Raw genomic sequence first — 15768 nt, forward strand, 5'->3', positions numbered from 1 at the left:
GGCTACCAGACTGACAATCCAGTCTTGTGTTTCCAAAGTAGAAACACAGGGAGGTGGTGGTCACCACCATCCCAGCCCCTCCTGTCTGGGAAGCCTGCAGGTGGAGGGGTGGGGAGCATGGACAGTGGGCAGTACCAGATTCGTGTGTCTTAGTCCTGGTGGTGGGAGGACTCTCCATGGTGGTGGCGACAGTGGTTGTAGTAGTTGTGGCGACGGTGGTGGTGGCGAAGGTGGTAGGTGCAACAGTTGGGATGATGGGGACTGTTGTGGCTTCGGTGGTGGCAGCAATGGCAATAGCATCAGTACTGCTTACAGTGCCCGTCGCACCCACCGTAGTCGGGGGCAACGTGGGAGAAGCTGAGAGGGAAATGTAAAACAGCCGAGTCTGGTTGGTTTGGCTGTCCCCAGCCTGGACACACGGCCCCACGTGCAAGGCAGGCAGCCTGGTGACAAGATGGAGCTCAGTAATCAGCAGCCTCCCCAAGCATGATGGACTGGGTCAGACGGATCACAGTGAAAGGACACAACCATGGGACAGGAAGAGAATGAAGCCCTGTGTGTGTTTCATTTTCTTCTCATGGTCTGTGTGGCTCAAAGCACCCAGCATGCGCCCAGCCAAGGAGAATGGGAAGCGGCATGGACCAAACTGCTCAGACCCCAGGGATGGCGACATGGGCTCCCAGGCCAAGTGCCACCCAGACAGAAGGCAAGCAGTACCACTGGGGTCCAGCCCTGGAGCCCCACCTTGGAGGCAGGCAGGCAGCTGTGCCCCCATCTTACGAGAGCGCTGGGAAGTCTGCCATTCCCAACCATTCAGCTCCAAATTACCCTTTTACACGTCTGCTTGAGTTCTAATGCTACCCAAACACAAGGACAAAGAGAACAATCCCCAATTTGAGGAGTCTGCAACATGGTTTGCCTGTCCCACCTCCACGGCTGGTTCTCCCCTTGCCCCCGTCTCTCAGCTCTTGTTCCTTCCGCTTCCTCTCCTCCCTTCTCTTCTGCGCAGTGATGGTTCTTCCTGAAATTGCCTCAATCCACCCTGGATGGCAGTAACTGCCTTTCTCTTGGGGTCCAGGCACTCCAAGTCCATTCCCTTTGCATTAGCATGGGGGGAAGGGCACTAATGGAATCACGACGTGGCCTAGGCATCTTCCCGGCCCACAGTAGATGTAGGAATCCCAAGATGAGAGTGAAGCACATGCGCAGCTTTTTTTGCATAAATCTTCAGAGGTTTTCAAATCTGTGCTAACTCTTACATCCTCATCTTCCATCCAAAGCTAGCCTTCCACGTAGGTCAGCTCTTAGGTCAGCCCTTAGTCTATGTATGTGATGACATTTCCATAAGCTCTCTTTCCTTCTATGAAGGGTCATGGAAGCTAACAAAGGGCTGCCCTATTCCTAATGCTCCTAAAGCTTGAGGGTATAGAAGAATGATGGGGCAAATCAGAGAGACAGAGCTGCCTCTCCTCCTTGCGCTCTATCTCCTGTGATCTGATCACGGTCTCCTTGCTAATGTTAATGCTAATGGGGCAGTAGGTAGGAATGTTAAAACCTAAGTAGGTAACTCTAACTTCCAAGGAATAGTGCCATCCCGCCCTATCTCAAATCTCCAGAAGTTCAAGAAAAAAATATCCCCATCCACCAGAAGGGGGCCAGGGCAGGGAGGGAGCCAGAGAGAAAATTGCCAGCGAGTTTTTCTAAGGGGAGAATTAAGAGATCCCGAGCCTTCTCAGTAAGAGTCTGACCAACAAAAGCCCTTCATTCTCCTCTGCCTCCAATATTCCAAGTCCCCCACAGAGGAGGGACTGTTCCTGGGATCCCTGCTGCATCTCTAGTTGTAAGATCAGAGGCATTATTGGGCCCCGAGGGTGCTAACCACGAAGTCACTCGGGGCAGCTGACTCTGCCCCACACATTCCAGAGATTCCTGGGCAAGGTCAAAGCAGACAGTGCTGTATTCCCCAGGTGGCACTCAACTCACAGACGTCAGGAAGATGTAGGGGTATATGTGGCAGGGACAATCTCTCTCTCATAGTCATTACTCAAGGATGTATTCAGTCCAAGGTGGCCCCAGACCTGGAAGGCTCAGTGCTATAAAAGCTCAGCACAGGGAATTCATCTATCCCGCCCACCTACCAAGACATAGACACACACATGGAAAACCTTGAGAGACCCACCAGGCAAAGGTCAGCTCTCTGCCAGGCCATGACCCTGGCAGCAACTGGGGCCATGACACACGTGGGCCATGGACACAACTGCTGTGTGCTGCTGGACGGAACCTTGAGAGGCTATTTTGTCCATGGGTTGTGGCTGGGGCAGGGTTGGGGTAGAGGACAGAAGGGGAATAAGGCCGGGAAGTAGGGCTTATAGACAGAGTGGCCCGCAGGCTGGATAGACACGTTGCTAGGATACCACCCCCAGCCACAACAGGAACTAAAGGGCTGGAGAACCACTGAAGGCAGTGACTACCTAAAGCGTAGCTTAATGCACGCTGGAAGGCACCTTGGCCACAGACAGAGGTTTTCCACCAGAGTTGCAGGAACACCACAGAGGAGATGGAGAAAATTGAGAAGAGCTGACAGACATATCTCTTATTCATCTTTTTGAGCCGAGAACCTGCCATGGAGCTGCCTACCAAACATTTACAGATCTGAGCTGAGTCAAAGATGAGGATAGCAGTTTCCAGACATTTCCAGGTGGAAGATCAGTCTAAAAATGCCCACACGGTGCACGGATCACCCTGGCCAAATCACAGATGGCCAGGACAGATGGGCAGCAGTCCTAAGAGACAGCATGTATGGGTGCACGACAGGGATCATTTTCACCAGGTGACATACAAACAGATTGGTCTGGGGAAAAAACGTCCAGGTTTGGGGAGGATGAGAGGGAAGGAAGCAGTGGGCCGGATGCCAGGTCCACAGCAAAAATGTAGAAGCTGGGCTCCATCGCCTGCCACCTGCAGGTTGTACAGGAGGTTTTTATGCATTTAAATCTGAGAACAGCTGATGTTCTCAGCACATCTCATTATGAAGAAATGCCATGTGCCTCTAGTACCACATCCCGTGGAAGTGCGAGTCCAGGAAACACATTTGACTGATGGACAGAGGCCCTGCGCTCATTCTGCATACCACGATGAGCTTGGATCTTTTCTAGACGGGAAGTACGAAGTGGGGTGTTTGGAATTACACGCATCTCGCTTGCATCTGCCACTCATGAGGGGTAGCACAGACTGGCATTGCCCACTGAGCAAGGCAGATTCCCTGCCATCAGAACCAGCTGCCCTGGGTCGCGGGGTGCCAGAATGGGGGAGGTAGACTGGGAGCTGCTTGACTAGTGAGTTTCTAGCTGATTCCCCTGGTGCCCTCCCTGTGTCTCCCGTTCTATCTTCACTAAGCCTGCTCAGGCTACCCTTAGCACCTCCTATAAGTTCCAGAAGAGATCCTTTTTTAAACTTGAATCAGGAAGTCAGGGCAACAACCCCCGGAGTGCAAGGATGGCTTTCTCCTCCGTCCCCGGGCCCAGGACAATCTACCTCATATCCCAGCAGACATGTTCAGACCCTGTGGGGCGGCACTGGGCCCCCATCAGCTTGGGTTACTGAGGGATGGGGGTGGAGAGAACTCAGGGAGGGGAGGAGAATGACAGATTTGGCTGACAAAACAAACACAAACTGAAGGAAGCAGAGTGTGCAACAGAAAAAGAATCAACCTAAAATGGGGTGGGGGGTAAATGAGTGAAGGTGAGCCGGAAGTCAAACCAGGCAAGGGTATCCTCTTCCTAAGCCAACCCTCCGATTCCTCATCTGGTTCTCGGTTCTTCCCCACTGCCTAGAGCCTAAGGAGGCTCTGGGGAACCCTGCCCCATAGCCTTTGCTCTGCCAGGGGAAGGAACGCTGGGGTCCCCTATCTAGTTTGTCTGGCTTGAGGACAGGCCTTCTGTGGTGAAACGCCTTTTGATGCTCCTCCAGTGCACACACGAGGACTGGAGACGAGGAACTTGGTTAGCAGCTTGTCCTCTAAGCTGAGTCCTGCCTGCCCAACTCTTCACTTCTGTGTATCAACCTCCCAGGCCCCGAGACTAGAAACTGTTCTCAACGCTAAAGACAGAATCTGAGTCTCTAAAGGGGGGACAATCAGCCCATGGCACCCACTGAGGCTCCAGGTCCTGGAGCACCTGACCCTACCCAAGGACGTGCTCACTCATTCTCCCTGACCAGAACCCGCGGTTGATGGCAGAGCTGGTGTCGGGCCCCCATGCAGCATGCAAGGCCAGCATGCATAGCGTGCGCACCCACAGGTCACCCTTTCAGGGGATGGCAGCCTGACCAGGAGACAGGAGCCAGCTGTGCCCACTCACGGTACAACATGCTTTCTCAGGGCCCAGCTGGTCACCCAAAGGCTCTGTGCTCTGAGATGTCAAGCCTAGGCAAGGGCCCAGGTGGTTCAAGGAAGTAATCACTTAGCTTCAGAGAAAGCTGCAGCTCCAGAGAACAGATCTGGAGCCCATGTGTGTGGGGACCCTTCTAAGCCATTCTCCTTCTCAGATGAGGGCAAACAGTAAGTGAGGGGAGAGAATGTGTTTGATTCTGGTCCCATCCTCTGCACACATCTTCCTTGACAGTCTGGGGTCCCAACCACTGAAAGCGTGAGTCTGGAGCATGCTTTCATCCCGAGCCTGTCCCTCCTTCTCCGCCGTGGCTGGGCTCCACCTGCATCATCCCATGCCCTGCCCATTACCTCCGCTGCTGGTACGGTACCTGCGGTTGGAGTAGCTTCAGAACACAGCGCCCAAGATGGCCAGAGAGAGGGAGAAAGGATGAGAAAGGGAAGAGAAAACAGAACACAGGTGAAACCACAGGACAAGTAAGCAGAGAAGGTTCTGGCTCAAACCTGACCCAGACGGTGAGGCCCAGCGCTTGTCACTGCCCTGCGGATGCCAGCTGGTGTTCGGGGCTCATGATCAATTCCACTGGGGTTTGATTTGTTTCTACAGAAAACTTTCCACATGGGTCTTAGAGACCTTTCAAACACACACTGATTCTACCTCTACTCAAGGCCTAACGTCTGAGGTGGCAGCAGACACAGTCCACCGAGAGTGCTATGTTCCTAGGTCTTTCCTCCAAGAGCACGTCCTGCTCTGGCTGTGCTGACCGTTATGAAGCAGGCTGGGTGACCCTCCATTACGCCAGGACTTGAGAGCATAAGGTGTGTGTAGTGTAGGAGGACACCAACCCCAGTCAAAAGGATGACTGTATCTTTGGGGGAAGATGCTGGATAGTGCTGGGGTGGGTGAGAGAGATGAGAGCGTATCTAGCTAAACCCTCCCCACACTATCTCAGCCTTGGAAGGCCCGGGAGCTGTGACAGACAAGCCCTGAGGCCCTTGTCCTGTTCTGCTGCCACAGTTCTTTCCCACCAGTTGTATTTTATAATATAAGAAACCCAACTGTGGGGGCGGCCAGATGGCTCAGTTGGCTAGAGCGTGAGCTCTGAACAACAGGGTTGCCAGTTCTATTCCCACGTGGGCCAGTGAGCTGCACCCTCCACAACTAGACTGAAGACAACGAGCTGCCACTGAGCTGCCAGAGGGGCGGCCGGAAGGCTCAGTTGGCTGAAGCGTGACCCCTCAACAAGGTTGCCAGTTCAATTCCCATGTGGGATGGTGGGCTGTGCCCCCTGCAACTAAAGATTGAAAAACGGCGACTGGACTTCAAGCTGAGCTGCGCCCTCCATTAGATTGAAGGACAATGACTTGGAGCTGATGGGCCCTGGAGAAACACACTGTTCCCCAATATTCCCCAATAAAATTTATTAAAACAAAAAAAAACCCAATTGTGGACTGAGCCCTAAAAGGAATTCCTGAATTTGCTGCAAATCCCTAAGTTGAGAAGAAAGTCTTTGTCCTCTTGCCACCCGGGGCTGCAGAACTTCCCCTGTGGTGGTCACTGGGGCTGGACAATGGGGCTTTGTTTATCTGATGTTCTACATTGGGGTGGGAAAAGAGGCTCTCTTTGTGTGTCTCCTTATAGAGCTACGTAATCAAGAAAGTGCATCATCCCGGGTCTTGTAGGCCCCTGGTAATAGGCATATGTATCAGGCACTTACCCAAAGTCCCTCAGCCCTAATAAACTACCCAGTGGATTGGGAAGGGCAAACTAGGAGGAGAGCTTATTGTGTGGCTCGCTCCTGGTTTACACGACTCGAGATGGCGGCAGAAAGGACTGTCAGCCTTTCTCCAGTTTCTGCTGGGCCCCTCTCCCCCTTGCCTCAGCGCTGGTGTGTGGGCCAAGGAGGTGGGGGCTGGGGAGGGATGCAGGGCTGCTCACGAAGCTGAACTGGGGGCCGGGGTAAGGCTGCAGAGGCAGCAGGGCCTGGCAGCCCCAGGGAAGGGAGCACTGCTGCTGCCTTGGGCTGGGGGTAAGAGTGCTCAGCAGTTCTGATCCAGGCCAGGGTCAGGCCGCAGAACCTCAGCCTTCTGGGGACAGTACTCCACACAATACCCTGCTGTCAGCTTCAAGGATCCCTACTTACATCACCTCTTCTTTGAAGACTTCCCTTGCAGAATCAATCCCCGCCTCTGTACAACCACTGCACCTTCCTCATCTAAACATTCATCTAGTTAAACTGCAACTAGATATTCTTGTGGATGTCTCCCTTTCTAGACTGTGTGAGCTTATTACCTATGTTTCCCTTGTCTTTTGGCAGTGTCTGGCACCTTCCATTGTGGGTGCTCAAGAAATGGTTGTTGAATAGACCACTGTACCTCTGGAGAGGAGCAGGGTCTCTCCCCTTTCACAGGGGAGCTGCCCAAACCAACGCTTCCATAGGCTTGAACCAGAGGTTTGTGGAAGCCAGAATGCAGGTGGGCCCGGTGCCCCCTCTAGTGTAGTTCTCATGCAGGTGCAGCTCCTGTGGGGAGTGCTACGCTGCTGGCAGACTCCAGGACCCAGAAAATAAATCCATTTGCTCTTTGTGAAGCTGGTTTGGCAAATGGCTATTTCCCAACTCCCCTTCCTCTCAACAACCCGACAATTCACCTAATTCGGGCTGCAAGGAGGGACTACGTCTACTCATGATCTGGGCAAGTGGCTTCAATTAAGCCTGTTTCCCCTCCTTCCTTGACCCCACGTGCCCTTGGGAAAAGAAGGGGTATCCCCAGAGCCCTCATGGGGCACTTTCAATATTCCTGCCTCCCTCAGTAGGTGAGCACTTTCACTATTCTTTGGAGTTCAGTAGCACATTTGCTTACAACATGCTTTCCCTTATCTCATCTCCACTCTGGACTCATGCTCTCTTTCTTATTCCCCCCCCCCACCCCCAGAAGGAAGGATGACAGACGTTAAGTAGCAGAGCAAGTCAAGTCAAAGTGGGGACCCAGATCTGATGGCAACAGTCTAAGGAGAACTGGGTTTTCCAGATACATCGCCAGCACCTACCTGTCAGCGTGCAGGAAGGGTTCTCTGCTTCCAGGGCTGGAGGACCTGCAGCCTCATTTCCTCTCCATGCCAGGAGGCTGGGCAGCCAGAGGCCAGCTCAGAGTGTTTCCCTGGACATCTGAATTAGCTGGGACCTGTCCCCCCTGAGGCTGCTGCAATGCACCTACCTTCATTAGGGGGTGCTGGCGACTCCTCCGTGACAGCTTCCCCAGAGCCCACCTGCGTCCTGGCACTCAGGGTGAAGCGGTAGCGCGACACAGGATCTGCTCTTTGCACCGTGAACTTGGTCTGATTGGGAGAGAAGTTCTCCACTATCTGCTTTCCTACTTTGGTTCCATTAACTGGGGAGAGATAGGTAAGTGGAAATGAACTTTAGCAACGTTGACCATGATGGGTTATATAATCTGCAGCTGGAAGGAGCAAGCCTTCTTGACTGCTGGAAAAGGATACAGTGGAACCTGTCCCATGTACTTGAAGACTTGGGGGATGGGAGACTTGGCTTAAAGGTGGAGTGGTGGGCAAGAACTCCTTCCAGGCTTTGTGATGACACCTCAGAGTTAATACTATCTCGCTGATTCTGTTATCTTTAGCTCACTGCGAAGTTATGAAGCTAATTTTGAAAGACTCAATTTATAATCCCAAGCCTTTTCAACAAGGACAAAACTTTTGAGTTCCTTTCTTCCTTTCAAACAGAACTAGGACAAACCCACTCGAGTTTTTGATGGTTAATGCCTCCTTTGTAAAAGGCCTATTCAATGTACTTCAAAGGGGGAAGGTCAGCCCCAGAGATCAATATGGAACAGCATACGAGCACACAGTTGGAATTAAAATTGTCAACACGACATCCAGCCCCTTGAGCTTTCCAATGAAGTACAACATCACCTACTTTAGAAGGCTTGTTTTTCAAATGTAATGACACACCTGTCCCTGCATGGTGACGCTGAGCTCCTAAGGTGAGGTCCCAGGCTCCTGATTGGGTCACTCCAAGTTCTCGGCAGCTCTACATACAGCTAGCTGCCTTACCACAAGTGACAGCTTGTTGTCCCCGAGTGTTGTGTGGATTCCTGTGCAGGTACTGTCTATCTCATTGGATGGAGGTTCTGTCAGGTAAGGAACTCTCTCTCCTAGACTTGTAGGTGTTGGAGACTCTAAGATCCCTGAGGGCGGGTGCGAAATTCCTTATTAGGCCAGGAGTCCCCTTTGTGTCACCCTGCCAACCAGAAGCTCCCTGCAGGAGGAGCTGTGTCAGGAGGGCAGGGACTGGGTCTCCCAAGCCTGTGGGGAGCTCTTCCCTTCGCCTCTCCATCCCTCACAATGCCCTCTGCACCACAGGCTATCTACCTTGGTTCCTTAGGAAAAGCAGTGAGAATGGGGTTTCTGATTCCCAGATTATCTAAGAGAAAGTAGGGCAGAACGTACAGGCCACGTATCTGAGAGAATAGCCAATCAGGATTCCATTGGGGTGTTCCGGATGGTCCCATTCCAGGTTGATTATCTCCAGGTTGGGCTGCCGGACTCGGAAACGCCTGGGGGCACTGGGTACTTGGGGAAGGAGGAGAGAGTGGGGAGAGGAGGAGGAGAGGAGAGGAGTGGGCAGGATGAGGAAAACACAAAAAACAAAGCACAAGTATGAAGGCACTGATCTCGGGCAATCACCACGCTGGACTGCTGCTAAGCCAGAGCCCATGGCCCATCCTGGGTGGCGTTTCCCCCAGTTCAGGACAAGACTGGCTCAGGCTGTCTAAATGGAAGAAATAAATCAAGTGTTCCTTTAGCAACTACCCTGGATTCCGCACGTTAGGCTCTGACCCTGCAAAGACACCTCCAAGTAGGGCGGAGCCAGTCCCAGGCAGGGAACCAACTGTTTCCTACAGAGGCTGCAGCTCCCGATCCTCAGACACGGATTCTCACCATCAGGTCCAGGCAGCAGGCCCAGGCCTCTGAGCTGAGGATGCTGGGTTCAGGGGGAGGAGAAAGAAAGCCAAGATGCAGCACGTGCACAGGGCATGAGGAGCGGGAGCGATGGGGAGAGGCTGATGATAAAAACCAAAACAAAGGGGAGGGCAAGACGGGAATAAAGAAAACAAGAGGGAAGAACAGAGGAGAGGAGAGGAGAGAGGAGGAGGAAGAAAAATGGGGAAAATAACAGTTAAGAAGGGAGGGAGGAGAAACAGAAGTGGGCAAAGCAAGTGCCAAGCTAAGAGAGAACAGGAGATGAACTGGGGCTTTGCTGGTGTCTGCCTCCCAGGACCAGGGCCTGTGGACATGCAGAAGGCAGGTGTCCCTCTGCAGGGCCACTGTGCCCACGGCCGGCAAGTTCAGAGAAAGCTTCTTGACTGCAATGGTGAGAGCTCTGTAGGTCCTTGGTGCTGGTGAACAGACTAGATTCCTCTAGGTGGTCAAGGTGACTGTGCTTCAGCCTCAGGAGGCTCCCGCAGTGCCCTGGGGGTCAGCCTGCATACAATGCCATCAGACCACTCAGGTCTTCTAGTGACTTACAGTCTCCTGTCAGGGCAGGCCACCCAGGTGACGGAGTGCTCTGTGGGAACGGTGGAAGCTGATCAGCTCACAGGTCATCAATTCGAGGTGAGGCAGAGGTCATCGTGTGTTGTCCATGCCAAGCCACACTGCAGCTGCTGCAGGCCCACCTGGATGCCTACCCTGGTCCTGCCCCACCCTGAAGAGCTGCAGGTCAGACCTACCTCCTTCTGGGGTGGTGAACTCCTTGGTTTCACTGCGAGGCCCATCGCCTCTCCCATTGACCACAACCATCTCCAGTTTGTAGTTACTGTAGGGAAAGAGGCGGGACACCACGCCCCGGAGGCGGTCACCAGGGAAGCTGGCTTGCTGTCTCTTCTGAGACACCCACAGGTTCTTCAGTAAACTGCTCTCCCTCCAGTAGTAGGCCTTCAGGACAGAGGCAGGCCGGTGAGGGGACAGTCAGGCACAGCCGGGTTAGTTGTTAGTGGTGGTGGTAGTGACCAGTCTTCCCTTTGCTTGCCACATGCTCCAAATCCCAAATGAACTCATCAGTCCCACGCAGGGCTGGGGGAGTGGCCTTACAGTCCCCATTCATCAGCCACTAGTGAGTATGAACTGATGTCAAACAAGCAATAGGGTTTTAGGCTTCAATCATTTTCTGAGCAGTGTCACCTCTGTCGAGAATAGGCAAGCTGGCCAGACTTACAGCTGAGCTGCTCCATCATGAACCTTATTTCCATGCTGGGATACAGGTTGCTCAGGGAGTCTGGACCAAGAGCACAAATATGAGCCGAGGGTCCAGGCATGCAAAGCTCTGTCCTATGCTCAAAGACCGTGCCCCCTTGAGTTAGATTAGTACAGTTTAAGATTGGCGGCAGACAGGAGTTGGAAAGTAGTGGGTTACCCCCAGAAGTCTGAATATGAGAAAGGGTTGATATAATCCTTTGAAGTCCAATGGTTTCTTTTAATATTGTTTGAAGACCTTTAGAATGGGACACATACATGTCCAAGTCCCTGAGATGGTGGCAAGAGCTTGGAAGGCTGGGATGGCCTATGGAAGGTGGTAGTGTCACAGGTGCAGTTGAGAGAGTTTGTGACACAGGTCTGATTAGCAGTGGGTAAGAAGCCCCAGGTCAGGCTGCCACACCAGCGTCACCCAGACCTCAAATGACAAAGTGAGGGGGAAGCCCAGACTTAAGAGGAGGACCCCATGGGATCTTTTAGCCAGAAATGTCTGCAGGTAAGTAGGTTAAGGGTGCAAGGCAAGTGTCAGAGCTCAGTCAAGTGCATACAGCGTCTCGCCTGCCTCCCCCATGGAAAATCCATTTTCCAAGAAGAGACTGACCCCCTTCATTCTGCCCCTAATTATCCATCAGCCAACTCTCAGAGGCCTCTGGGGTTGCAGAGCCTGTGTTATCCCATGGCTAGAGCCTCCCTCACCTCCCAGGCAACTTTTAAACAGAGCTCCTCAGGGGGAGAGCCTTGCATACCCTTGGTTCTCTCTGCCCTTCCCTTCCTCAGCTCACCCTTTCAGAGGAGAGCAAACTGAGCAGAAACTGCGCACAGGCAGAAGACCAAGAGAAGCCAAGGCCTGGACACTCCATCTGCTGGACAACCCACCGCCGGCTGTGACAAGAGGGAGGGCCTCTGTACCCTTTTAGTGGCTCCACCTTTTAGTTGGGGCTTCACAAAATAAGAGTGGGTGAGGCAAGCAGCCCAGCGGGGGCCAGTAGGAGCGGGCAAAGTATAGCTCAGCGGTGCTTCTACAGAGCTTCTGAAGATGCACACGTATCCATCCACTCACACACGCATTATGTGCATGGTGTGCTCTGCAACGTCCACCCTAACCCACCCCCACCCTTCATGGTTTTCTGCCGAGCAGAATCTCTCAATGTCTCTGCTGCAGAACACAGCTGGGTGTGTGTATATTTTTTGAATATAATTCTGAGCAGCCAAACCTAGACATCATCTTCTTGAATCAATTCTGGAATTCAACAGCTACCCCTAAGGCTCCTTCCAAACATCTCATGGCCTGCCTTTGCTACCGCCTTGCCCTGGTTAGTGAGCTGGGTGGTTAGGCGGGGCTGGGAGCTGGCTTTCTCACTCGGTACTCTCTGAGCTGGCCCTGGACCGTGTCGGAGTAGACGCGGTTCCACTGAAGGCTGATGGCTGTGCTGTTCAGGACTCGGATTTTAACGTCAGTGGGTGCAGCCCTGGGATCTGCAATGTGTTGGGACAGAGAGAGGGTTATGTTGGGAGGGCCGGCCCCCTGACCCCAGGTTGCCCTCGACTTGTTCTCTGCTGCCCATACCTCCACCCCACCCCAGACCCCGGATACTCCATGAGGGCAGGGACTATGTCTCCTCCATCAGACTGTACTTGGAGTGGTGTGGGAAGGCTCAGGGCAATAGGGTGGCACTCCAGGTGGGAGGGGTCTGTCTACGCATTGATACGGCAATAACTTGCTACCCTCATGAGCAGGGTAGTCTGTTTACCCCTCCACTCCACTCTCCACCCTTACCCACCCTGTTTCATGTCCCGGGAGGCTGCCCTTTCTGGACTGTATCAGCTGGGCTCCCTTGTTTTCAGGTTTCCGGATGGGTTTGCCCAATCGGAGGTACCAACAGGAGATCCTTGGGCAGGAGTAGAGAGAGTGGGTATCTATTTCCACTCAATAGAACAGGTGGGTATCTATTCCTTAGCTGCTTCTTTGTGGGGCTGAGGGTTAACAAAATTGCATTCTTCTACTCAAGGCCATGGCTCCTGTGGGTGGCCCTCACTGGCTGTGGTGACTCACCTGTCCCCTGCCCCTTCAAAGCTAGAGTGATATAATGGTGTCCTGCTGTGGCTAGCCTCCTGGTGATTTACCCTACCTTGCTGTTTTCTCTCCTTGTCCTCACATTAGAAACAGTCTCCTTTGAGTGGCATTTGTTTCCTGTCGAGACCCTGTAGCAAACATTACCCACAGACTGCAGATGCCCTCTCCATGACTACCTGGAAAGGGAGGGCCATTCCCTCCCCCATAACAGGTTCTTATACCCATTTTTCCCCCTCTGCTGCAGAAGCAGTTCCGCCCCGTCCCTCCGCTCCATCAGAGCACAGGGTAGACAGATGCAACAGGAACTGCGGGGCCGTCGTGAAGTTCATGACCAGACGCTGCCCATCCCATACGTACCATCCGGTGGCTCCCACTGGTCTGCTGTCCAGAGGGGCCTGCCACCCTGCAGATGAGGAGCGGCATGGACAGAATGACCCCCTCTGCTGATCTCCCAAGTAGGTCCAATCCATAATCACTCCAGGAAAGGAGGGCACAGGGCCCAACCCTCACTTCTTCCCGTCTTCCCTTTATGAACACTGCTGGCCTCGTCTTGACCCCAGCATTGCCCCTGTGACTCTCCGCCTCCCCCTTCTTTTTGGTCACCCTGTGATCTCTTCTTAGATCAGACCCAGACCCACTGGGGTTCGGATCACCCTGACCAGGACAGGCTTCACTGACCTTCCTTCTTTGCTCAGCAGCATACTGGATTATGTGCTGGGGACAAAAAGGGCACCGCATCTGGGAAGCCAGGCACGTACTTCCACATATATGTCCAAAACCTTGTTGATTCACCCAGCGCAAGCCTCCAAAGAACTTCTATGTTCAGCTCCAAGGGCAAGAGCATCACTGGGAGTGCTGGCAGGTGGCTGGTCTGGGTGCTTCCAGTATGGGGCTCTGCGGACCTTCTCCATTCCGAAGGCTTCCCCTGGGGAGCCTGGGGAGGACTCTGGCCTGTGGCCCTGCTTCCTGTAGAGGAGTCTAATTATGGCTCTTTGGGATGGATAGTCCTGAGTCTTTCTTGGTGCTAGCAAGGACTGGCAATAAGGTAGATCAAAAGGCCTGGGTTCTACTAGGTTGGTGCAAAAGTAATTGTGGTTTTTGCAGTTATTTTTAACCTTTTAAACCACAATTACTTTCGCACCTACCTAATATTTTTAAGCCTGACATTTGCTCTTGTGTAACACTGGCAAGGGTTTTCCTTGCAGGGTCTCAGTTTTCACATCCATAAAAGGAGAGCAATGGACAAGGTGATGATGTTCAGTAATTCTAACTAGTGTTCAGATGTTCATATTTCTGCTCCTGACGTTACCAGGAACCTGTCATTATCTGGTTCACTGTAGGGGGTTTCTCTTTCCTGGCAACTGGCTGTTCTGCCAGGATGTTCTTGGAAGTCCCATGACCCGCCCCAGGTTCCTGGTCTGTGAGTGTGGTCTCATGCAGCCCTGCCAGGAGGGTTCTGGGCGGGGGGTAGGGGAAGGACTCACAATCTTCTCCAGAGTAACCGATGACCGTGTCTGGCTCAGGGCCCTTCCCAAAGTCGTTTTCGGCCTGGACTCGGATCTCATAGGGCACATAGACAGGAGTCTGCCCCACGACATAGCGGGAGCCCCACACTGTGACATTGTTCCAGGTCTCTCGAGTCTCTCTCCGTCGCCACTTGACGATGTATCGCAGGTTGGGGCCGAAGGCAGAGGTGGCATTCATGGGCTGTGCAGGGAGAGACAGAGGGCAGGGGTGGAGGGGATAGGAGGGGAGCCCAGACCCGCCCATAGCTCGCATTCTCTCTACTCAGGGCACCCCTCCCCAGTCTGCCCAACACTGGACAGGCCCAGAGCTCTGTGAACCCAGCAGCACGCAGATTTTCTGGGACAAAGGCGTCACCCAAGACCTAGTCACTGTGACTCCCACATTTGCAAGTGCATAGGGAGTGAAAGCTTTATTTTTGACAGGACTCTTTCCCATGACAGCAACCAGAAAATATGGATGATAATATAATATTCTCCAAAGTTGGAAAGACATGAGTTCTGTTTTAGCCACTGTGTGCCTCCTGCCAATGAACTCAAAACTCCAGAACCGACTTCAGTTCTGTCGAATCCACGCATGTCTCCTCAGTCCCATCAATCTCTAGTGAACGAACCCCGAACACAAAAGCAAGGACTGGTATTAATGACCGACCGTTCCCAGAGTCTAACCTCAATCCCTCCTTCTTCTAAAGAACTCTGCTTTATTTTGCTGGTTCCATGATTTTGCCAGACGGCCAGTCTGTGTTCTTCAGTCACCTCTGCCCCTCTCCTGTCTTAAGTCTTGCTGTTTGGTTTCTGGATGCCCAACACAGACGAGTGGCCACCAAACCAGCCTGATAGTCTGAGCCACTCTGTGGCCTTGGTGGGTAAAGCGCGAGGGCTGCCAGATGCACACTGCCACCCCTCAAGGGGTGGGCTGGGAAGGACTCTTACCGTCCACGTGATCTCCATGTTGTTCTTTCTGGTCCCCTCTCCCTTCACGTCGCTGGGATTGGACTCAGGGGCTAGAACCCAATTTGACACAAAGTTCAAGTCCAATTTATGCCTGACCAGGGCACGGTGAGCAACCTTTGTCCCGTCCCCACCAACCGGTCCCTTCTATGCTTTTCCTCAGCATAGAACTCGCTCTGCTGTTTCTGTCCATGAACTCGCTCTGCTGTTTCTCATGTGTGTGACGTGCCTTCCTAGCTAAGATTTAAACACCCCTGAAAGCAGAGCTAATTTCTTTTGAATTTTAATCCCTTACCAGACAGGAGTTATCATGAGGCTTTCCACACTTTAGATGGTCATACAGCCAACTCAACTTCATGAATAAGCCACTAAATACGTTTAATACCAGGCTGATTTATCCGTAGCATTCAACATTTTGGGGGATGTCAACAAGCTGGTGTAATTTTAGAAATCTAACTATTACCCAGGAAAAGAAATCTGATAGAATACCAGATTACATATTTCTATTGCAAGTCTTTGCCATAGCTCTTCCCTTTAAAGCAGATTATGAAGAATTATT

At 52.7% G+C, this 15768-nt stretch overlaps 1 protein-coding gene across 28 annotated transcripts in view; it reads right to left on the reverse strand.

Annotated features, from left to right (window-relative positions):
• Positions 1-15768, reverse strand: part of NFASC (neurofascin) — a 181568-nt gene that overhangs the window by 25214 nt on the left and 140586 nt on the right. For 15 of the 28 annotated variants that reach the window (XR_004421659.1, XR_004421658.1, XM_033093332.1 and 12 more), the window contains 8 exons: positions 15192-15262; positions 14220-14442; positions 12022-12137; positions 10139-10343; positions 8856-8978; positions 7604-7777; positions 4759-4773; positions 136-357 (listed from right to left, as the gene is read on the reverse strand). Coding sequence is in view for 26 of the 28 variants with exons in the window: in XM_033093332.1 (XP_032949223.1) it covers positions 136-357; positions 4759-4773; positions 7604-7777; positions 8856-8978; positions 10139-10343; positions 12022-12137; positions 14220-14442; positions 15192-15262 (1149 nt within the window). In the remaining 2 variants the exon portion in view is untranslated. The remainder of the gene's footprint in view (positions 1-135; positions 358-4758; positions 4774-7603; positions 7778-8855; positions 8979-10138; positions 10344-12021; positions 12138-14219; positions 14443-15191; positions 15263-15768) is intronic. The other 13 variants (XM_033093333.1, XM_033093344.1, XM_033093343.1 and 10 more) reach the window with 5 other exon arrangements.

Source organism: Rhinolophus ferrumequinum, chromosome 22, assembly GCF_004115265.2.
Source record: "Rhinolophus ferrumequinum isolate MPI-CBG mRhiFer1 chromosome 22, mRhiFer1_v1.p, whole genome shotgun sequence".
NCBI classification, from domain to species: Eukaryota; Metazoa; Chordata; class Mammalia; order Chiroptera; family Rhinolophidae; genus Rhinolophus; species Rhinolophus ferrumequinum.